Source organism: Melospiza melodia, chromosome 3 (assembly GCF_035770615.1).
Source record: "Melospiza melodia melodia isolate bMelMel2 chromosome 3, bMelMel2.pri, whole genome shotgun sequence".
In the NCBI taxonomy this organism is placed as follows: Eukaryota; Metazoa; Chordata; class Aves; order Passeriformes; family Passerellidae; genus Melospiza; species Melospiza melodia.
This window is the reverse complement of record NC_086196.1, coordinates 71,478,791-71,504,434: the sequence shown is the minus strand read 5'-3', so window position 1 is coordinate 71,504,434 and position 25,644 is coordinate 71,478,791. Positions and strand designations below refer to the sequence as shown.

At 35.6% G+C, this 25,644-nt stretch overlaps 1 protein-coding gene across 1 annotated transcript in view; it reads right to left on the bottom strand.

Annotated features, from left to right (window-relative positions):
• The window catches only part of SPATA17 (spermatogenesis associated 17), an 86,986-nt gene that overhangs the window by 16,781 nt on the left and 44,561 nt on the right, over window positions 1–25,644 (bottom strand). The window contains exons 7-9 of the mRNA XM_063152219.1: window positions 17,324–17,527; window positions 12,052–12,203; window positions 3,577–3,715 (exon numbers count right to left, since the gene is read on the bottom strand). Of these exons, the coding sequence (XP_063008289.1) occupies window positions 3,577–3,715; window positions 12,052–12,203; window positions 17,324–17,527 (495 nt within the window). The remainder of the gene's footprint in view (window positions 1–3,576; window positions 3,716–12,051; window positions 12,204–17,323; window positions 17,528–25,644) is intronic.

Here is a 25,644-nt window from a genome sequence, read left to right as displayed (position 1 = left end):
TTATATCAAGCTGGCCTGTTGAACTTGAAAGGCATATTTTATCCCAATCAATGCATAAAAGTAAAATTATCTATAACTAAGGCATGTTTCTCTGCTGTACAGTTCAGCTGTAATGATCCCCACACACTGCACTTGCACATCAATTATGATAATCATAATCACGGTCGTTAAGCTGAATGTTCATTATTATCAGGATGCTGGTGACAGCAGATTCAATCACTGGCTGCAATGGGCAGGCAGGCACAGTCCCACCCAAGTTTCTGCAGACAGCGTTGTGCCACATTAAATCTACGATGTGTTCCACATCCCACTCCATTCCAAAAGCTGTAGACGGTAAAGGTCAACTTTATGTTCTGTGCAATATGCTTAGGTTCTCTAAATTAATTCTTTGCAGTCCTGGGTATTTTTATGCTTTGTAGATAATAAAATCCTGTTTCGGGCCAAAATGCCTGTGCAAATAATGAAACTGTGATTCACTTGTACTGTAATTCACCTATAATAAGGCATCAGAGGGAAGAATCTATCAGAATGGAACATCTTAAACCATCACTTCCTGATTTTTACAAATAAGAAAACATTAAATGCTGTCATTAAAGTCAGTTTTCTAAAATGCATATGCAAACTAATTCCAATACCGATTAAAGACTGTAAGCTATTATTTCTGCCTCAGCAAATATGAACATATGTGAGTGTTTTGATAGCTGAAAGACTATAGTTAGTGTATTTGATCCCTTGGCTGTCCATCTACACTGGAACCTATCATTGTAGATTAAAGTCCTAGTGACTAGCAAATTTTTTATATTGAAGCTTCTTACATAAATCCTATCAGAGGCATTCCAATGTATTTAGTTAGATGGTGTAAAACTTAAAATATATAAGCAGTTTTATGTTTTAAACTGATTTACTGAGGAAACGAACTAGATTCAGTTTCACTAAAGGGATAGTATTTCCATTCCTTGTTCATTTATAATGAAGAATTAGAACAGAACACTTTTTCCCTTAACTCAAACTTCTTTGAAATGTAAACAGAGTGAGATAAAAATTTTCAGATTATAACTAGATGAAAAAAAACTACTAACTTTTCCTCACATAGATATGGTAATTATTATGTTTAGAGGAAGCCTATGCTAATATCCTTTCATTTTCTGGAAGAAATGTAACAAGGTAATATTTTTCATTGTTGTTCATTTTGCTTCTAAAGTAATTATATAATTTACATACTAATCTTTTTGTGACTTGAATTAAATTGCATAGTTATAAACACATGAAAACCTCTGGAAAATACAACTAGGATGTGCTAGTGCACACACACACACAAAGAAATTTTCTGTATTTAATATTAAAAAAGCCACCCAATATCAACATTAAATAATACCTCAGCAGCTCAGACAGGTCACTGATCGACTGACCACTGACTTGACTCCTAGGAAGAACTGACACAGCCTTACCAGCAACAACACAAGAAACTTGTGTAGCATAAGACTGTCAGAAGCTGAACAGATACCATGGCAGTGTTATCAGTTATTCAGGTTGTAATAGAGGCTGCATCCACAAAGATATAACCTTGTGGTAAACTCAAAAGAGGGTTATGTTCAGTAGACAAGCTATTAAGCAAAAATCCTTTTTGTTTTCTACTATTTTTTACATGCCTGCCAGTCTTGTGATTCATTAGAACAGATAATTTTGTTCATAGCATTGATATAGGCAAAGGTTTCATAGAGTTTAGAAATAAAAAAGTGACACAGAGTTCTGTCAAATTTAACAGTTAGGAAAGCATGACCTCACACCTGCCTATAGGCCTTTGTCCATTAAACTGCCATGAGGAGCTTGAGGTTTTGAGGTTCTTTTTTGGATTTTGTCCTGATAATAATGACCCATTAAAGAATTAGGTATGTCATAAATAGCCCTTTACTCCTCTTATCTCTCTGCTGGGGCAAGGGGCCCCTAATGGAAGCTTCATATTGATTTAGAATTGGGGTTGGAATGCTCTGTGTCATGTTGGGTTAATGTATACAGCTATTCACCACCAGAGATTTAGGCTGGTATCTATCCAAGATCACAAGTAAAGTGAGTTTTTTAGTTAAGCCCATGGTTTATATATGTGGGATATGATATACAGTATAAATATCGTCATCTGAGCCTGAGCAAGAACTGCTAAGAACTGGAAAACAGTCTTTACAGGACATACAAGTACCAGAAATAAGACATGTAGATAGTTTTTTTGTATCATACTTATACTGTGGGACTTCAGCCAGCCATATCTTCCACTCCTTGACTTTAAAATTCGGAAATATTTTTGTTTGATTTTTGTCGTTTTATTTGCAAGGAGATACAGTTAATGCATGTTGAAATACCAAAACTTTACTCTGAGCTCATTTTTAAACCTTAAAGTTTTGAGGAAAAATCTTTTCAAAATGTTCCTTTTCAAACTAAGATTCCTTGCAACTTTTTGTATATTTACAAAGGTTAAACTTCTCTCAAGGAAATAATTAATTATATCTTACAAAATTCCATAATTGTTTAGGTAGGAAGAGACCTCTTGAGATGACCCTCTATCGCCCTCCTACTCAGCTAGAGCAGGTTGCCTACACCATGGATATATCCAAAGATAAAGATTATCCAACCTCTTTGGGCAACTTGTGCCAGTCCTCTGTCACCCACACAGAAAAAGAAGAATAAAAAAAATAGTGTTTTCTTGTGTTCAGATGGAATTTCATGCACTTCACTTGTGTTCATTGACTCTTGTCAGTGGACACTATGGAGTCTGAGAGAAGTTTGGGGTCCTGTTCTTCCTTTGCTCTTATCAGGTGTTTATGCACTTCAATAAGATCTCCCCTGTGCCTTCTCTTTTCCAGACTGAAGTGTTCCAGCTGTGTCAGCCTCGGCTCCTACAAAAGATGCTCCAGTCCCCTAACTGTATGGGTAGAGAGTGCAGCACAGAGCCAAAGTCCATTACCGTTTTTGTACTCAGAAATTTTAAAGTGAGATTAAGATACCTAATACAAATAGGAGTAATGCAAACACTACACAAACTTGTGCTCCTAGAAAAATTACCTCTTACAGCACTACAAAACCAGACATATATGAGATGGTCCTGACAAAGCAGGCAATTTAACAAGGTCTTCTTAAAATTAAAAACACCTATTCACAAGTTTTAACATTTTCCCAAAGAATGTAAGCACTAAAATATTGTGCTGTTTTAATCAAGTTTTCCTATAATTTCCTGAAGTTTATCCTAATGTGTAAGATCAAATAGACAACCTCTCTTAAATCAGAAAAGGCAATTCAAGCAGAATGAAACTTAGGAAAATGCATGTAACTGAAGCTTTACTTAATCAGGGTCTGTCTTAAATCCTGATCTTGTAGGACCAACAGTTGTTGAATTTCCTCAAATTGAATTTACCAGAGAGTCAAGAAATTTCACATCTCATCACAGCTCTAACTACATGATTTTATAACATGCTAGAAGGAATCCTGTTGGACTCCATGATCACTGGATCATACTGAAATTCACTTAGTTCTAATAAAACATCAATGTAAAAAAGTAAATAAATTCTCGACTTTGCAGTGACTTACCTTGTCTGCTATCCACTTCTTAGGATATACTTCTCTGAAATATTTAGTTCCATAAGCTTCTTGGCCATATTTGCCTGATGTAAAAAGTGATGGCTCATACTTCTCATGATTTTTATGATATGAAGAAAATGGCAGAAACCTGAAATTCAAGAATATTTTAGAATCAGTTATGCTCTTCTCTAGATGCCACAGGATTCATGTAAATCAGTTCTGCAGGTGTACATATGCTCCTGATATTTTTCACTATCTTCTTAATGTTCCCTCTCAGTATTGTGAGAGGATTACTGCAATTTCTCCTCTAGCCTTTTGTGGCATAAATTTGGAGCAAAGAGACAGTGAGTTTCAACAGGATAAAATGAAGACTTTGTGCACAAGGATCTAACTTGGTTCACTTGCATGAGTAGATTATTACTTTGTGTGTATCTGCACGGACAGCTGGTGGGATGTGTGCAGGACGACCGGGGGCCCCTTAGCTGGGAGGTGCCTGCTGATGCCTCAGGTCCTAGCAGAGAGTGCAGCCTGTGCCAGCTGCACTCCCCATGCACGGGGACAGACATCACCTCTGGAGACAGGCATCCTTGCTTTGTCATAGCCAAAGATAAATAAACCATATTCTCATTAGCAAAAGAGAAACTTGCTCGTATTTGTAAGCCACCAAACAGAGAAATCGTTTCTTCAGAATTCACAGACGGTGCACTTTACTCTTAAGTTATAATTATGTCCTAATTAGCAATCTTTTTGGGCCAGGTTCTTTCATTTTTGGTAATAATGATGATGGACTTGCTGCTTAGATAGTGCCAGCGAGCAGTGCAGCTCCAGCTACCTGCTGGATGGGGTTTTCAGATGGATGTCCCTAACTTCTAGGGACAACCACAGGGTTTTTGGGTAGGTTCCACAGCAAAATGTATGAAGGAAAGTGAAAAAACATCTTATATATAGAAGATCTGCAAGACACCCTACAAACACATCTTAGTTCCATCTATTTCAGTTTCCAGGAGAGTCATGAGAGCAAACAAGTACATGTTACTATAAAGCAAAACACTGGAAATGAAGTTTATCATTGCTGGTATTCTGAAAAAAATCAGCAAGTGTTCTTAATTTTAGAAGTGCAGGAAAAAATAATTCTTGGTAAAATTAGAAAGATATGCTTCAGAAGTCAAAAATATCCCTTTTAAATCCTATGACAAGAAGTGTAGTTAATTAGAACCCTTCCTCAGCTGAACGCTTTTCACAATCCAGAGTCCCCATAAGAGTTAGGTAAACAAAGTTTTTATAAAAATGAGGATTAAAATACTCTTCTTTGTCTCTCAGCTGATACAGATGCAGAAAACTATTTATTTTGATTAACTGATTTATCAACAACTGTTTGAGTGGTTTTAAAAATTATTTTTCTTTCTTTCCACCTCATAAAAAGAAATGGTTTGAGAATCTGTCCAGCTCTATCAACTTCTTCTACCACGTACCACAAACAAATGCCATGTAAAGTTAGTGAAAGGAAAACCCTGAGTTAGCAGACTTTTAAATAATTAAAAGCTATAGTAGCATGTGTATACCCATGGGAAAGGACACCCTCACACAAGACAGATTAGGGTACTTGTAATGCTAATTTGCACATGGGATGGACATCACACACACACAAAAATTAATGTGGCCCCAGTGTCCCAGAGAATACATCGAAGGTGCTGTGAGCCGGCTGCTCCACTTGCAGTTTTTATCACTTCTGAATTGCATTTTAATAGTACATTTTTCTTTTGTTCAGACATGAAAGAAAATTGGCTTTCTCAGGGGATTGGATAGCTGAGAAGACAAGGCTTGCAGTTTTGGGATTTACCCATATATGCACAGAATTTAGTTGAGCCAGAGCATTCATAATTTAATATGAATACCATGTCTGTAAAATGCGTTACAGACAAAATAATTTAAATCTTAAGGAAAGTAGAAGTAAATTATTATCATTTTCCTAAAATAAAAAATTCTACATAGAGGTTTTGATTTTACTGTGAATCAGTTAAACTTTGTCTTTTGGCAAAAAAATTCTCAGAGTAATATAGGTTCTATGACTCAAAAAAAACATCCCAAAATTACCACTTTGAGACATAAAAAGCAGTATTTTCTTTTAAATGAAAGAAAAAAATATAATAGAGGATAAGGGTATCAAGTAGAAGCTTTTTCTTCTGTTTACAGTTCTGCTCTCAGAGTCAGGGGGCAAATCCTTAAAGTGATGATTCTCTAACAACATGCTTGTAAATTCAGTGTCTGCTTAAAGTAAGTGAGAATTTACCTTATGTGAATAAGTAATTAAAAGAATTACAACAATTTTTTGTCTTAAGTAGGGTAACCAAATTAATGGGAGTGATACCAAAGTCATTATATCCCCTCAACCAATAATAATAACAAGAAGTAATAGCACTGCAAAACACTTCAGTAATGTTATTATGTTCTGTACCTCTTTGTATACACCTGATACAGCTTGTCCCAAAATTAATGACAGTGTGTGCTCTGAAAGTGACAGAAGAGAGTGATGGAAGAAGAACATTAAATTCAGACCAGGATACAATTATCAACTGTACAAGTTTAGATTTCCATGGTTTAGATTTCAAAACATTCACTCATTATTCCTACATCTAGTTTTCAGCTTTTCCTTGTGATTTAAGTGTAAATTCAGAAATTCTTAAATGTTTTCAGTTAACATGACAGAGACAGAAGTACCAATCAAAGAAGAATTAAATTCTGTATTGATGTTTTATTGGGCTATAAGAAAAAGTCAGTATAAGCTGAGACTTCTCAGAAGATGACTCAATGGAAGGTGAACCTTCCCTAAATAAATATATTGAAAAATGAAAAATTATTTCATATCAGCCTGAATGACAAATATGTCAAAGAATACAATCAAAATGAGGAAAGGGTTGGAACCAAAAATGAGAAACTACAAATGGCAGTATTACTCATACATAACCTGAGAAGGATCAGGACCAAGGCTGGCTGTGCCACTGGTGATGAAGGCCAGCTGCACTGCTGCCAGGACCCCAACCTAATTAGCCTAAAAAGACTTAGAAGGCTTCACTTAGTAGCTAAACCAGGACCTGACAGCTGCTAGAGGCATTTAAATTTCAAAGACACTACAGATATTTGTTGCTAACAAAAATAAAAATGCTTTTATCTCTCATCCTGTCCTGGACCTTCCTTCTACTTTTAATTTCATCTTTCTAAACCTTTTTTCCCCTCACATGTTTACACTCCCCCTCCACAATTTTTGTTCCTACATTCCTCACCTACCATTTCTCCCCTTCAGTCTGCCTCTTTTATTGCAATCTCTCTTACTACTTGGACAGGAGATGGAAAAGGCCTTTTACATGCTGAAGGTTTGTGAACTGCGTTGACAGAGATGACAGGAGCAGCAGCAGGAACTGGCTTCTGGTGTCTGTGGCAGTGTGAGAGGAGCACAGCAGTGCAAGCAGGAAGGAGAATTTCCCAGGTCCATCACTGACCACTGGGCAACAGTGTCCCAGTGATATATGGAACCTACCAATAGGACACAGGACAGAGGCAGTCACTTTTTATTGAAATATAAATGGTCACAAAAAAACAGAGTGGTCCCTCAGCATGTTCTCTGAATCTGCCCAAGAGGCAAAATCCCAGCAGTCTAGTGGAGCAAGCAGGTAATCCTGATCCCAGAAAAGCTTCAAAACATTCCCAGGGTTCTGAGAAAGATCTGCCAGATCTACTGCTGGACTGCCACACATGCTGCACTGCCAGGGCAGAGTTAGAAATATAAAACAGAGTATTGTTACATGGCTTTTCAAACTTTTACATTTGTATGTACTGTAGATTTTTGTAATTTAGTCGGAAAAATGCCAGCAAAGTATTAGCTCTATGACATTGCTAAATTTTTATCTAAAGTGTTTTTATACAATACCAATTCAATTCTTTGTTGTTTTGATTTAATTCAAATTCATCTCGCTTTGAAGAATACCATGAACAATTAGCTCCAAACAAGCCATGCTTCTCTATCAGGAATCTGTGAATATTTTATCTTCTTCTTTTTCTTTAATAAAACATGACATTAATTTTAAGCTTTCAAAATTGTATTGTATACCTGAAGTAATTTTTTCATCAAATCCAATCTTTTCACTTTGGGAACAAAGAAGGAAGCATAATGGTTTTCCATAGCAAAACAACTGCAGCAGGGCAGACATTATTTAGTTTATAATGCATGTATATTAAAATCAAAGTGTTAGATACAAGAATAAAGATGGAATATTTTATTTAGCATATCTAGTGACATTATCTTTAGTGTACTCATTTTGCCATGAGAAGTCTATTTGGGTGTCTTAGTACAAATATTGTTTCTGGTAATATACTAAATGCACAGTTTATTGAAAATGTATCAATCACTTTGATTGTAACATCAGTAAATCTAAAAATTCTCTGGCCATTTTTATTTAACACCTGTCTGCGATAATGTAATGTGGCAAATAAAAGCACAGCCTAGTTCCTGTAGGAAGTAAAAGAGATCTCTCCTGCAGCAAATTCCGGAACTTCTTAATTATACACAGACTTATTATCTGCATTCCCAGTGTTATAAAGTACCAGAACTTCATTAGAAAAATTAAGATGGAAAAATGAAGGCGCTACTTTGTAAATTTCCAGTGGAAATTAGCTGGAAGAAGCAGAGGAATACTGGATCAAAAGAGGGTAATCATGCTTAACTGTGCCCTAGAGCACCCGCATGTATAATACGATTTGCACAGTAACTACCTCTCCCATTACTGCTTGTTTGGAGTATTCTGTGTTAATGGGGTTAGCTAATTTAGTATTTTAACTTAAAAAGACTCTGCTGATTAATAAATGTTGCACACTGTGCTAGTAATTAAAATAAATGGAAGAGTTACAAATAGAAGTTGAATTGTTAAGAAAACATTATCTGAAAATATATGATAATCCCTGTTTATCATAATACAGTAACAGTCCGGAAAATATGCAAATTGCTGAAGTTGCAAAGCATATGACAAAGTAAGTATACTTTGAAAAAAGTTTTCAGATGTGCTGTCTTTGCATGACAAAAAAATGTAGTAGCCATTTTCACTGCAGCTAAGTCAGAGATACAGTAAAAGATTTTATAACTCTAGAAATTAAAAGATTTTTTAAAAACTCTAAACCTTGAAGTGGCTTGTATTTTAAATTTTCCTGCAATTAATACCAGGCAGCTTATAACATTGGTGCTTTCCAAGTACAGAGCTTATTTAGGTCACTAATTTCTCTGCAAGTGTATCTGTTCTGCCCAGCACAGGGCAGCACAACAGCACCTGAGCTGCTCTAAAGAAATCCACAATCTTGCTGGAAATAAGTCCATGAGGAGCTGGGTGCTGCTGTATTCACACAGCACGGGAGAGGCAGGATGTGCAAACCTTGCTGCACACCAGAGGGCCAGTGTGACCAGGACCAGGCTGTGCATCTTCAGCACAGCACTGAGCACAGACACAGCCAGAAGCTGAGGTCATGTTTCTGATGTCACACCAGAAGCCTACAATAAATTAGGAAACCTAAGCCTTACACTCTTGCTATCACCACACTGCATTTTGTTCTGATGTTTGCTGACTTCAAAAAGATGTTTAATAGTATACTTCGAAGTATGAGGCATATTATATGAGACAGATTTCATCAAAGTTAATGAAAATAATTTACATTTTTGTTCTCTGGAAAATTAGGCCAGCATGCGCCTGCACACAACCGAGGAAAGAACTTTTTAAGCTTCATCTAAATCTGCTGGATCCAGCAGTTGTTGTGTCAAACTAAACGCTATATTAAGTGGCCATCCCAAAGGAATGCAACTGTCATTCTTATCCAAGTGGAGGGGGAAATCACTTCATTTGTATGAAAAATAGCCCAATAAGGTAGTAACAGCTTCAATTATATGAGAAAAAGGAATCATTTTTATTAGGCTGGATTACTCAGTTGCTTTTCCATTACAGAAAAGGAAATTCCAACAGTTGCTTTAAGTGAGAACAGTATATTCTATTTTGGTTTCATTTTTACTGCTTCTGCCTTCCTCAAACTCTCTTTTCCAAATTTTTTGTGCATTTTATCAAAAGCAAGAACTTTCTCAGAGCTTGCAACACTCATCCTATCATCCTGTAAACAACCACTGATAATTAGAGGTTTGTGAGAATTCTGAATGTTGCTGAAAATTTCAGGTACATGCCAACAATGTTTCTGTCTTGAGAGACCCAACACAATACCTACTGTGGAAATATACATATCAATGCAAATGTCATTCATGCAAACACAAACTTTCTCAATAAATGCCACATACTTCTGCTGCTCATTCTCTCTTTATTTTCTAAAACAGAAAAATAATCAGCATAGGAAGCACTACCAGGAAGAAATAAAGTCCCAAAGTACACAATTACATAGCAAGAAACAGAAATTTGTCAATTCATAATAGACACTGCTGAGAAAAAACTACTGTAGAATCTGAGTAACTCTTTGCTGGCTCCTCCCTGGAGACCAACATCCCACGCAGCAGCTGCAGCATTACCAGTGAGCATTAGTCCTGGTGATGACCTGCAGCTCTGTCATCACCTTTTCAAGGTTACAGATGTGACCCTTGCATGGCTGGTTGAATAAGAAGCACAAATGGAATGATCACAGCCTGAAAATGTATAATCCACTCTGCATTTAGTGTGCATGAAGCTGAGAATCATTGATTGTTGGGACATTGCTTCTGTGCATTAAGGATGGCATTAAATGCTTCCTTACCCATAAGGTAAATAAAGACCCACATGAAATAATATCTACCAAAATTGGAGGCTTCAAATTTAAACTGTACAAGACCAAATCTTCACAATTCCCTCACGGAAGAGTCAGTGAAACATTTATTGCAAGGTCTGACCTTCTGAAAGTGTTGACACAGTAATGTCTGGGGTAAACTTCATCAAATAAAGACTGGGCAATGTAGTCATGCCTATAAGTGAAGGACATCATCTAACCTAAGTTGAAATGCATCAATCACAACTAATTCAGTGAAGAAAACACTTTAAATGAGAAGTACAGTATTAATTACTACCTAGTAATAGGGGTTCTTTGAAATTTCACCAGCAGAAATTTTATATAAAAATGAAAATTAAAAAAACCAGAAATTTATGTTCAGATGTGAAAATTAAGCTGTTTCCTCCTCCACACAGCAGTACATGAAAGAATACAGAGAGAAATAGAAAAGGGGAGTACATTTGTACCTGGAACTGAACTCACTTATGATTTTAGTATGAAATAAATAGTGTTATCTCTCACTAAACAAATAAACAAAAAAACCCACAAAAAACCTACCAAACAAAAAAAACCCCACCAAAAATGTCATCCAAAAGTGAAAAAGTAGTCTAAATAAAATATATTTTGAATTCCAAAACTGTTTCTAAATAGAATTTCCTTTCAAAGTTACTATTAATATTAAATTGGGGGAAATGGTCCAAAAATAAAAACACAGAAGTTAAACCATGTAAACACAATTGATTCTGGCACTCTTAAGTCCCAGTCCTGAATCTGACATATAGCAATATGGAGCTGATAAAAAGGCATGAAACAGATCAAAGATAGAAAAACATCATGTGCCAGTGACCACAGGCTGCTCATGAGGAAAAGTGATTCCCTTCTGTCCTGAATTTTGTATTGAAGGGCCAAAGGATTGCCAAGAGCAGTGAATTCAAGGAAAAGTTTGGCAAAACATAATTCTTTTTCTAGTTAACTATAAAGGCAGAGGAAGTGACTTAGCAGGCTTTTATTATGATTGGATAAAACAGTGTTTAACAGTCATCATGCTAAAAAAAATTTAAAAAGGAAGTATTTTGGCAACAGCCTTAAATCTTTTGGGACGGAAGCTTTAATCTTTTGTAATGGATTATGTCTGAATTTGAGATTTTATGGAAAAGAACTGGCCTGTCTGGCACTATTACAGCTGCCATGGCTTAGGAAATCAAACTGCTTCAAAGATTATTCTAGTTTCTATGTCTTGTTCTAACATGCAACATATGCTCCTTCCCCTTCCAAATGAGCTGTGGTAGAGAAAACAAGTCTAATTGGCATGCAACACTATTTTTTCTTCCCATAACCAGTAAGTTTCCGGAATATGAAGACCGAAACAGTGTTTTTTCCTTGGCAAGGTGCATGTGGCAAGACAGAATTTGCATTTGTTTTCTTATTCCCCATTAAAGCCATCTGTTGCATCACATATTATTACTACTACAAGTTCTTTTAGACACTCATAGATACGGATGGCACATGTCACACAATTACAAGATAGGGTCTCTGCCCTGAGCAGTTTATAATCTGAGGACAAAGAATTTAGAAGTACATACATAAAATGTTTTCTGGTAAGCTGTCAGGTTTGACATTTCATTTTGTCAGGCATGAAAGGTTTCTGAAAGCAATGGAATAAAGAAAACATTCTCACAACAATATAAGAAGAGCCAAAGAACTCACTGATTGTCATGGATGGGATCTCTCCATTCCTGCCCTCCTGTTGGCTCTCTGGCCTTGGGGGGTGATGAATACATGGACTCTCTCACTCGCAGGGTTGGTTCCATGGGCTTGTAGCGCTGCTGCAGCACCTCAGCGGGATCGCGGAACGGCCCCTGAAAGGCGCAGGAGAATACAAGTGCTCTGTTTGGGCTTACACTTCCTCTCTTTCCCCTCTGTTATTCATGACATATCACTGATGAAACAGGACACAGAATGTTTGGGAAGTGTAGCAAGACTCTTCTCCCAAAATAATCAAAGCTATTCCTTTTGATAGAGCCTTACACGTAGCATAAAGGTTGATAACCTACTCTAAAGCTTCAAAGAGAGTGCACTCCAAATTTATTTACCTACTAGTAAATACTTAAAATTTTAAATAAATATATTGTTAGAACTGATTAGGAGAACTTTGTTTTTACTTAGAAAAAAGTATTGGTGAAATAAAAAACAATCATTAACTATATCTAAATTCTGCTTAAGCAGAAAACTGAAGTATTTTACTTTGCATAGAACAAACTTTAAAGAGGATGCTCTTTTCAATGTAACTATAAACCTACCTTGAAGGGAACTTTATGCATGGCTTAAGACATAATTCTTCTACACAGAATTCAAACACATGACTTCAGTACTATAGACACATAGTCCATTTCTAAAAGATCTAATTTCACATTAACTTTGTAATTCTAAAAAAAATACACATATGCATCTTTTTTTCCAGAATATATTGTTTAATAACTGATTGTATCAGTATCTACCATTTAAAAACATAGATAAATAGGAGGAAGTCCTCTCCTGTGCTGCTGAAGTCACATATCCTATATGTCACACTTCTAGTATTAACCCTTAAGAACTTACCTGGAATATAATTAGTGCTCATGTCACTCATGGCAGTTTTATAACAAGCCTGAACTTAGAAGTATTAAAATTAATTTTTATTTTCATCATTGTTGATCTTGCAATGAACTAGTGAAACCTTTTGAAACTATGAACAGACAAAGAATCCTAATCACAGCCTTTATTCTTAAAGATATCCTTCTTTAAATAGGTTATCACTAACAAGTCACAGCTGGAGTTACTGCAAGCAATGAGTGAAGACTGTGGGGCTAATAAAAAGAAATGATTCACGCCTCATTTATGTTCACTTATGTTTTACATTAATAGAAACCAATAATAGGAACCAGTTACCATAAAAGTCATGGACCGTAAATAACACAAATGGCAAATAAGTATCATCTAGTACTTTTCACAGCTGGACAGGAGGATTGCTATATTTAAAAGTAGTTAATGGATTTTTATTGGAACTTTACTTTTTAAAGGCACAGCACCAGATTTTGAGATCTTTTTAAAGGTCCCAGTAAGCAAATGAGCATAATATTTACACTTCTTGCAGATATTTTCTTGCTTCTGTTTTCATGGTCTGCATGAAAAATATGTTCATTTTAAAAGAACACAAAAGTCTGAAAACAGAATGAAAAGTGCTACTGCCCATGAGAGACTACTTACTATTAGAATAGGTCATTGAAACTAGTCAACAGTGTTCTAGTAACACATAACCTGATGATCAAGTTTAAAAAAGTTTAAAGTTTATAATAAAAATTGAATATTCTGCTACAAGATGGTTGCATTAAGTGGATATATAGAGGAAGGAAGAAAGACAAGTACTATTACCAAATAATACCAAGAAAAATATGTTTAATTTTAAAAGTAGTCTTTAAAAATATTGTATTGTTTCTTCACTGAAAAGTACTGACTCATATAACCTCCAGGATAAGGGCCAAATCAGATATCCAAGCAAGGGGTTTTCTCCATCTTTAATTTCTGAGACTACTAATAGAAGGAGAGGGAGAAAGGATGTAACTAAGTAAAGGTAGCTCAAAACAAGGCTATGACATCACTAATGAAAGCAGAGTATATATATTAGAATACTGAGATAATTCTAAACATTCCCTGAAGATTTTTGTGTTCCTCTGAATCATGTATTTGAAGAAATTTAGTTAGTAATAGGGACCTCAAAAATGTATCTTAAAAAAAACCTCTACAAATTCCACGTATCTATTCCCATTTTACAAGATTAAGATTCTGGAAACTCCAGTAGATTGGTGCTTAAAAACCATTTTCAAATTTACAGTGCTTGTAAGTGTTCCAAGTGTCCTGCTTCAAAATGGAAATCTTTATGGGGAGGTCAGGCTTAGAAAAGAATGGTAGGAGTTGACCAACAACGTTTACCCTGAAGGAAACTCGCACAGCTCTATGCTCTATGTTTGGACTTAGTACTGAGCAGCATAAGTCTACTTGATGCCAACTGGTTTGCCAAAAAAAGATTAGCAGATCAGCATTCTTACTACTTTATCATAACATCAGAAACTCATAATAAAAAATACAATCTGCATTAAATTACACATTCCTCACTTTCCCCATTCCACAACAGATAACAGCATGCAAAAGATCTAAATGGTAATGTGCATTCTGTTATTAACGCCTTTTAATGAATAGATGACTAATTTTAGCATTATCTGTTTCTATCAAACTATAATTCTAGTTAACTCAGTAATAAAAATGATAGATCTAACTGATGTAGAAGCACCATTAAAACCTTTCTTTTAAATACACTATCTTATATACACAGACCTTACCTATTAAATGCTAAATACCCATTTCCCTAAGAGAAAACTGAAAGATAGTTAATTTTTTTTCTTTTAAACATATATAATTGACATCCTCATATAAAACATCCAAACCTAGGGGCAATAAAAATTTTAGATACCTGAAAAAAAGTAATAAGTGAGCCAGGCAGATATTAGAAAAGGAAGCTTGGTGCCAAAAAGTGTTACCACAAAGAACGAGGACACAAAGTATATCTAGTAATTAAATTTCTTATGGTCACACCAGACAACTTTCAGAATGATGTGTTCTGGTGGGTTTTCATTTCCAGCTGTTTCATCAGCTCAAACCAGTGTCCTTTTCTTAGACATACAACCCTAAATTGTCAAAGTGTTGTGCAGGGATTTAGCCGTGTGACTCCCATTAACATCAATAAGAGTCGGGCAGCTAAATCCACGCGCTGTGCTTTGAAAATTTACCCCACAGTGTACATCCCAGGGTGCTGAAAGGATTAAAGTATTATATAGTAAATTCCCTCTTTGAGGTGCAGAAAATAAACAGAACTCTTCTGTTTGTTCTAAAAGGCTATCTGTGCATGACTGCTGTGTGTGCATCTGAACTTAAAAAGGTCTATAAAATATTCCAAATCCAAGCAGAAGCTCATAAGATATTTTGTGTAGAGTAAAGCAATTTTGCAAGAGCACCTTAACAATGGAAGAACTGTGAATTCCCTATTTAAAAGCCTGATTCCTCACCATGCTCACAAGGCAAAAACTTTCCGCTTTCCTGAGAGACAATGCAACCAGCCACATCCTGCTCAAGGACTGTCATAGCCCCTTGGTCCCAGAAGGTAAAGCTATAATGTCATGTTTATGTCAACTCCAAACTCCCTGATCACCCAAACTGCCTGTTGGCTCACGCTTTGTCTCAATTCTAATGTGAGTCAATGAGGTCATTCTATGAGAAGCCTCAAAGCAGTCAGGATAGGGATAACACAAGGAAGGAAGGACAAAGGTGGAGAACAGCCCTGAAGTTGATTCTTACTGTTACAAGCAGTGGGCTCACCTCTGCTTCTCCAGACGCATTCTTAGAATTACAGAATCATAGACCTTCTTAGAATCATAGAATCATAAAGGTTGGAAAAGACCTCCAAGATCATGGAGTCCAATCTTTGACCAAACACCACCTTGTCAAACTAAACCATAGCACCAAGTGCCATGGGCACTCATTTCTTGAACCTTTCTGGGGATGGTGACTCTACCGGCTCCTTGGTCTGCCTGTTCTAATGCCTGACCACCTTAAAGTGAAGAAATTCTTCCTGATGTCCGGCCTGAACCTTCCTTGGTACAGTTTGATGTTATGTCCTCTTGTCCTGATGCCTGGGAAAAAGAGGCCAGCCCCCACCTGGCTTACAGCCTCCTTTCAGAGACTTGTAGAGAGCAATATTGATTCAGAGGAGTAAAACACCATTAAAGATATTTGTATATATACATTGCTTATTGCTCAAGTTGTTACATTTCTGCAGATAGGTGATAGTTTCACTGAAAGTTGCTAAGAAGGACTCATTTAGAAGTATTGTCTTTCTAAGCAAGATACAAATAAGGAAATTTAAATATAGAATGGAGTACTAAATGGAAAAGTGTCAGAGGTTCTGAAGATGTTGTGTCACTCATGATGAAACCAGCATGGAAAGTCTATGTGTGAGCTAAGTAGAAGATTCAGTAGACTGGGAAAACTGAAAAATTCTTCAGAACAGAGGGAAACTCAAAATATTTCTACCCCTAAAGTACTTGTATAAGGCACCTACTCGCAAAAGCTACATTTCATTGTATTATCAAGTGTGGAACACAAATTTCTCAAAGTTTTTTTCCTGCTGTATATATTTTTAGTCACATTCCCAGCAGGTTTTGATAATATGGGAGCAAAAGCGGTTTTGCCATCTTGTGAGACATTCGCTTTAATGCATTATCCCACAGATGTCCATAACTCTACAGAAAAGGAAAAAATCTACCTGCCAGATACAGTGACATCAGCTGAAGTTAAAATTGAGACTACGACAGTTAATAATGGAAGGTGGGCAAATTGGTTGTGATGGAGCAGAACACGTAGAAATCTTTGTTACTAAAGCTTTCACAAATCTAGTGGACACAAGAGAGTAGGAACTATTCTGAACTGAGAGGATGCCTCAGTCTTCATATGGAAAAAATTGCAAACTGAGGACAAAGTTATCAACAGCTGCTTAATTCTTCCTATCACCTTTAATTTCTCCCGTTTTAAAATGATTTAAGATTGGAAATTAAGAATTCTAGCTCTAATTAATCATAATATTGATACTCAATTATATTGGGTCATACCTTTGAAATATCATAAATAACACTTTTCTTCCAAAAGGACAAAAACAACATACAAAGAATTAATATTTCCCTGTTTCTACATAACACCTAGATTTCTTTTTTCTTTAAGTCAAATCTGTGTCAAAGACTTTATATCTTCAATGCAAGCACTAGATTTATATTTTAAAAAAACATTCACAAAAGGGATATTCAGACTTGGTGATCCAAGTCAAGATATTCTGTGACAATCTCTGATGAAAGATGAGAGCAAAAGCTGCTGCAGAGTCACTGGAAAGTGTTACCTGAGGTTTCTGTCTGTCAGCAGGTAGCACAGGCAGTGATGTGACAAAAGCTGGAGGCTCTTTACAGGTTGGCCAGCCATAGAGCTCATCAGCAAAAGGACTCTTCCCTTCCTGCTTCCTGTGGGTCAGTGGCTTTGACTGCCGTAGCAGCAGCTCCATTTCATCTGGGGATTTCCTGAATGGCGAATTGTAGACACCTGGAATCTGAGCAGAAAATGGGATCGTCTTTGACTTCAACTCATTTAAATTTCTACATAAACTATGATCAAAATCAGACAGTGGCACCTGCTGCATTTTTAAAAGTAAATCAGTCAAGTTAGGAGAAATAGTTAAGGAGAAATAGAAGAGAATTTTTGGAATATCAAAACCGATAATTGCTTTTTTCTCAACCAAATGTCCACAATAAATTCCTGAATAGCTATTACAATGTGTTTACACTTAAAGGCAGAAAACATGTAAAAACCAAAAATTTAGCACAAAGATTTCTAAATTGTGACTAAAATAGAAAGGTTCATTTGCCACTGAATTTGATTTTTTTTTACATCACTAATTGTATGACTAGTGTGGCATAATGTAACAATTACTGATATAAAACACATATTTCAAATTCTGTTTTAGCAATCTACATCATTAAATATCTGAATATCTGGCAAGTCAAAATTATGTGACAACTGTTCCCAAATCATATCTATATACGCAGGCATTTTACCAGTTGTATATAAACAATTCCCAAATAGACATATGTGAGTTTACTGAATTAATTATGAACTGTTAAATATGAGAATTAATTTTCCATATTGCACAAAGTCACTAAATTTCCCATAAAACAGATGACAAATGATTAAAATATACAAAAATTAATTTAAAGATACAGGCTTGTTTAAAGATAATTATATTTTCTACAAAGGTACACTAAAACTTTTAAAGTAGACTTGCTCAATTAAAATATATTGTCCTTTGCACTTATCATAATTCTAATTACTAGAATAAACCTTGAGTAAAAGTAGTAGGGAAAGAAATTGGTTTCAAGATGCGGGGAAAGTTAAAGAAAAGAGTAAATGTTTAAAATCTTGTATTGCTCTTTTGGAGGACTACTGAGGACCCATGAGAAAATTGTGTAGGGCATCAGCCTCTACACAAAGTATTAAACTCTTGGGGCTGAGAGGACAGAACTCTCCCCAATGACCTCTAATGCATTTTTCATTAACATATCCTACTGGGAACTTCCAGTTTCTTGTGTCAAAGAATTAAATAAGGTACATATAACACATATGGTCTAACAGATACTTTTTTTAAAAAGTATTCAGCTTATTCAAAATAGTGTTGGGCTATTTAGAATTTTAAAAGCTACATTCTTCATCTCTAAATTATATGAGTCTAAGGACAATTTATTTTGGTCCTCTGGTATTTGTTCCCCTCTTATAGTGTACACTAGAAAATACTTTATTAATGGGTAAAATGTACAGTGGGAAAGAGGACTTGAATAGAGGTAAGTGGTAGAAACATAAGTATGCCAAAAAACCACTGGCTGTTCCTTCAGCTCCTCAGGATGCCAAATTGGAATGGCAGGGATCCATGCTTCAAACAGGAGGCAAGAGAATCACTGGAGTGAACAGGAAATTCCAGGTCTGCCTCTCTGATCTGTAAAGTCCAGCTGCAACTTAATCTTTTGTTCTGCAGATCTGGCTTGTACTCATATAAACATCTCATAAAGTAACAGATTCTCCTCATGCTGTTATTATTTTCATAGAACTTCATGCATTGTTATATTGCAATTTTCTTATCAGCCCAGTACAGTTTTGTCTGTGACCACTCGGTGATCTGTAAGTGCTACATAAAGAGAAGTTCCATGGGCTGTCTTGGAATTTATTGCACTCTCCCACAATTGCTGAATGCAGTTGCATCACATACTTCCTACACAAGTTCTCTCAAATATAAAATGCCACAGTCAATACAAATTCCATACAAATGGAATGCATTAGAATCACACAAATAAGATCCCTTGCTGGAGATACACAAACCATCTCTATGCCATGGTCATTATACCACTGCACTCATTAGTCCTTCCACAGCCCTTGGGATCTGCCTACACTATGACAAATTAAGTTTTTCATATATTTCACTGAACTGTTCACTGTGTTGTTGCTTCATTTTTCCACCCCTTCCTGCACCATCCATACTCAGCTGTGGAGATTGTTTACTAGACATGTCACGAGCATGCAGAGGTTCCCAGCCATGGAGAGAGACCCTGCTCTCATGGTATGTCTGTGAAACATATTTTATAGAAAGTGACAGTGGCACTGAAAATTCAAATATTATCCAGAAGAGAAACATCTCCATGCTCATCACTGAGAATCAGGGCGATCTGGAAGAAAACACTAAATCTCTCTAAAGTTGGCAGGAATGGATTTGTTGATTGGTAACAAATCCTGATCAGGGCTGAGTCTTCCCAAAATTTACACATTTTTAAAGCCTTTTCTTAAAAAAAAAAAAAAAAAAAAAAAAAAAAAAAAAAGAAATTAAAATATGCTGAAGAGCAAATTGAGGAGCAAATATTTAATTTTTTTTAACTGAAAAATAAAATTAATTGTTCTATTATTTCAATCTACATAACACAGGTTTGGGGTTTGGGTTTGTTACTCCAAAGTCTAAAAATACAGTATCTGAAATAATTTACATGTTCTTCCTCTGGAGAGTGAAATGCAAGAATAACTTTAAATCAATGTTCTTTCTAGGTTACTTCTTTTAGTCACACTGAGAGACAGTGTGTCTCCATGAGTAAAATGGCTTTCTGAAACTGCATTTTGCAATCTCTATTAAAATACTGTGTATATTCTATTTTGTGCTTCTTTGATTAAATGTTTGGTAGTAATAAAAAACTATAGTTCATAAAGTATAGTAGAGGTGGCCTTTGAGTCCTAGTAAAATATCTGTATTGTACTTAAATATCTGTAAGTAAAAGGAAAGGGGGAAATGTAGTACTTGAATATCTGTATATAGGCCTTGCCCCGGTAGGTCCCAGTTGTTCTTGATGGGCTGCAGCTGTGATGTCCTTAACTGGGTGGCAGCTGTGGCTAATGAAGATAACTGGGATAAAAGGGGGTGGGTTGCCTGGTAAGGGGGAGCCCTGAGGAAGAAGTGCCAACAGTGCTGTGAAGAGCTAGCTTGTGAGAAAGCCACCCAGAAGGTACAGGACTTTAGAAATATGATAGCAACAATAGGATAATAACAACTGGTGACCCTGATGTGATAGAGATATGTAGGCTGAAGAGCTGTAGAAGATAGGACAGCCAAGAGCTGTGGCAGCCTGAGAGCTGTGAAGGAACATAGCCTTTGAGCTGAGGAGCTGTGACAGCCAGGAGCTGTGAGAAATCTGGCCTTTGAGTCAAGAAGCTGTGGGGAAACATGGCCTTTGAGTCATGGTAAATATATATGTTGTGCAGCCAAGAGCTGTGGTAGAATATATGTAGTGTGTTGTGGCCATCTAAATATGTTTCTGTAAAAAGGGGGAAAATGTAGTAGGAGTCCTAGCTGTATTGTACAGTTGGGAGATAGGAAAATATATGTATTGTACATAATTGTAAGTAGAATATGTAAAACCTGTAAGAAAAAGAAAAGGGGAAAATATAGTAGGAGTCCTAGTAAAATATCTGTATTGTATTTGGATATCTGTATATAGGCCTTGCCCTGATAAGCCCTGGTTGTTCTTGATGGGCTGCAGCCAGTGAAGATAACTGATAAAAGGAGGTGGGTTGGCCAGTCAGGGAGAGCCTGGAAGAAGCCCTGACTAAGAAGCAGCAACAAGCAGAAGAAGGAGTCTGTGCTGAGAAGAATTGCCCCCAAGAAATATCACCCAGAAGGTATGGGACTCTAGAAATATGAAATAGAGCAAGATAACAACAATAAAGGGTTCAAACACTGTGAAATGCTACTGAGTATTACCAAGAGCACTAATAAAACTGGCTTTTAGCACTTTTAATGAAACCAAAATTAGCCATAATAAATGTGGAAATCTATTGATTCGGTGTCTTTGGAATTATTATTGCTGAAAAGGTGTCTTAACAAAGAATCATCTTTTGTTCCCCTTTTTTTACATACTCTCATGTTAAATGCATACAGATACTATATCAACAGAGAAAATGGATTTGTAGTTTAGAGAGGCCAACCAGACACTTTAAAAATTTTTGCTTCTTCTACAGGTGAAACTCTTTGTAAGATATGGGTCAAAATTGATTACAAAGTGCATATTTAAATAATGATTTTTTAAGCAATCCTTGTTAATTACTTTATATTTTAATTATATATGTTGAAGTATTCAACAAGACACAACAAAGCAATCAACAGAGTTAGTATCTAGACAGATAAAATTAATACTAATTTATTCTAAACTCCCCAAGGTTTGTGTTAAGGTTAGTCCTAGATTTAAAATTGGTAAAGTATGATAGGAGAGACAAGAGGATGAGTTTGATTCTACTTTCCAGTTTAGATCAATCACTGGAAAAATTGCTTCCATTCTTTCTTAAAAATATCTCTCCAAGTTTGTCTTGTTTTTGGAATTTTTTGTGTTGTGCAATGTGGTGATGAATACCCTATTCATTCTGTCCTCTGCAGGGAGCTGGCAGTCTACAGAAATCTAAGAATTTCGGGGAGCAAAGCCTTTGGTACTTAATATATTTCTATATCTTCTTGAGACAAATACATGTATTAAAAGCATTACTTCATTTTCTTTCCCTACTTTAATAAAATACTCTCTCAACCACAAAACCATTGTACTTAATTCTGTGTTTTCAATGGTAGAAAAGTATCTGTCTTGGATATTACTCCATACTGTGATTTCAATGTTTTCCGCACCTTTAGTCTGTAAGAAAATATGTAACGCTCCAAATTACCATAGATTACAAAAAAGTACCTCTGGTCTGCAGGGAGAAGAATATATTTTTCTGTACCCATGCTCTTCAACACTAAGAAGGGCCTCTGTCAAAGCCAGATTTCAGGACTTCATTTCCAGGAACAATTTTCTAAAATGACAAACACTATGGGGAAATCTGTGCTAACTGTTAAAAAAAAACTTACAGCTGAGTTATTTGCAGTACTGTCATGCTAACTTCCACCTCAATAAGACCAAAGAAATCTCAGGAGGGGATTCTGCTAATAGCTTCTTACTGACCTCCTTACATCAGGCCCTTCTGGTCAACAGTGGCCCAGTGGTGAATATGGCAAATGAGGTGTGAAAGCAGAGATATATATATTTTTTTTTAAGATGATGGTTCTGACTTGTCAGGGAAAATAAAAAAAAAAAAAGGCAAAAGAAAGAGTGAGAAAGAGAAATGAGTTATACAATAGATATATTTTCCCCTAGAATTCTCTGCCTCAGACCTTCCATCATGGAAACCCAAGCGTGACCTGGAATATTAATTGCGTCAGGTCAAGCATACTGGCAAATGTACCATTTGTTACGCAGTCATCCTTAGCATTACATTAATATTTTGAATCCTTCTGCGTTTCTAACATTCTATTATTTAGTTTCCTCTCAATCATTTTCTTATCTTTATAATTAACGCTCAAATATAAAGGAAGAAAAAAATCATAAGGACACAAATATTGATTTAATAAACATTAGCAAGAAAAAAGATTTAGGGATTTCATAGTCTGAATTGGTTCCACTACTAATGCTGTACTTACTCAGTGCTAAAGAAGATCCATTTTTGTCTTTTCCTGCTTATCATTTTGATACAGAAAGCAAGAGTTAACTCTTTCTGTCTAATTTTTTTTTCCAGTATAAAAGAAGAAAATTATTAAGGAGTTGCCTTGAAAGCTAACTATGAATTAAGGCAGCAGCAAAAGAAATTGAAAGAAGGAAGTAACAAAGAAAGGAAAGAAAAAGGTGCAGGTAGAAGGGGAAAAACAAGGCTGTGTCAACTATGCTGGACAGTACATCGGAAAGGAGGTGATCCCAAGTGGTATAATAAATCCTGAGCAGTTTAGATTCTGCAACTTCAATTTATTAATTATTTTTTAGTCCTCTTTCCTACTTCTTGGCTGAGCTTTTGAAGTCTATGTAAAAAACTGCAAACCAAATATGTTCTAAGATACAGCATAGCTATTGTACTGCAAATAGTAATACACACACAAAATTAAAAATTGACAAAGTTGAGCTGAAGATAAATTGCAAGGATTAAATCAATAGAAAGTGTATTCTGATATATTTACATATTTTTACTGTAACTTAACTAAGCAATAATAAAGACATGCTCTGTTTAAATTACTTTTTTCATACCAACTCTGAATGACTGAAATAATCAACATATATCGTGAATATAAATGTTTAATTTAACAGTCATTTAATCTTGAAAAAAACAGCTTTGAGGGAGGAAGCTTGTGCAAGTGGTTGTCATAGTAAGAACCTAAATAAAGTGCTACTTTCTCACTCTGGTCTTTTAATTAGGAGTTAAATGAGAAAGAAAAGGCTTCAACAAAATAGGCACTTAACTTGAAAATCCTTTCTTGCTCCATTGTATTTTGTAAAAAAATCTAAGCAAGCTGAGAGGAGAGGTAAGAGATCTTTAAAAGCCATAAAAGTAAAAGCATGAAGGAGAGCTGTGAATGAAATATTTGCTAGAGATGGGATTGCTGAATCAACACTGACCAGTGCACTTCATCATAATTATCAGGACATACTACTGCCAGGGGATTTATAAAAATCCCACTCAGCAAATAATTGCCCTGCTGTTAGGAGATAGTTGGAGTGTTAACACATTGTCACAGTCCAGCGTTTAGTAAGATATTCAACATTCAATTACTCTTGCTGAGAACTAAAAGGAAACATGATCATTTCTCAGCTACTGCAGTTATGCTTCCACATGAATTCCAGTGAACAATCCTGTTAATCCCCAGATATAGTTTCTCTAGCAGGGAAAAGAAATACCCTGAAACATTAATGATTCACAAGGAAATAAATGTTTATATAATGCTGCAAAGATGTCTGTAAAAGAGAAGGAATTTTAAATTTCTAAATAACTAGTTTTTTACAGACTTTCAGAATATTTCATATTTAGTGAAAATAAAATGCCAAGACTTTATATGAGATTTGTTTTAGAAAGAATATCTATAAAAAAATCTGTAAACACTGTTCTAGCAACAAGTAAAAGACTATGTCCATGAATTCAAATTTGAAACATCAAAATATTTAAGCTTCAATATAATGTATTCTACTAGCAACAATCTGCAATTCTTTAACTAATGTGAACAGAGTTTTGTATTAACAATTAATAAATACATTGTAAAGTTTATGCAGATGTTGGAAAAATATGGTTTAACATTTTGGTTTGAGATAAAACTTCTTTACCATGCCTGACAAAAGGAAGAATTTCACCCAGCTTTATAAATGTAGGTTCAGTTCTCACTGAGCTAATGCTACTCCTCAGGCCTGATCCTCTAATCCCTGAAAAATATACTCTCAGGAATTTCATCTAAATAAGAACCAGAGGACCTAGCCTGTTATTGCACCTAAGGTATTTTACCTTTATTTGAGATACTGCTTTTATGAAGAGACCAAAGAATTCATAAATGAGTGATGAGTAGTGTATTTTCTTTCAAGTGGGATTAATTACCTGTCTTCTGCTTAATATATATTCTGTTTAAACAGTGTAATAGAAACATTAATTATTGTTATTCTGCCTTCAGAAAAGCTTGGTTCCGTCCTTTTCATCTGTGAAATGTTTGCTTGATATCAAAATAATAGTGAAGTCACAGTTTAAATGCACTTGTATAAGTAAACCAAGCAGCAATTTTATGGACTGTACAATGAGGTGTTAAGGAAATATTCAAGTCCAGTATCCTGGCCACAGACCATAAAACCAACCTCTAAACATGCAAGGCACTAAGTTCAATTGCAGGAAACAACACTGCAATTGAGTACCCAAACAGGTACCAACTGCTGGGTCATTTAGGCATCAAGAAAAAAGAGAAACATAATCTTCATTTACTGCATGAAATATTGTGGCACAATATCCAAAACACAGTAGCCCAGCAGATGCATCCCAAAAATGCATCCACCTTTCATTGATTGTCTCTCAGACTGAGGCTTACTCTGTCAAATCTAATTCTAACACAGGCTCTTGATGACTTGACTAGATCAGGGATAATAACTCGAATGAGTGAGTGATGGCATGGGAAACAATACTCTTATGACACAATACAGGGACAGCACATTCAAAGTTCTCTTACTGTCTTCTCATTTGACTTCTGGTTTCAAAACAAGCAGAAAAACACAATTTAATTGCTGAATGGCTTTATTTTAAAAACAGGAACAGGAAATTTCA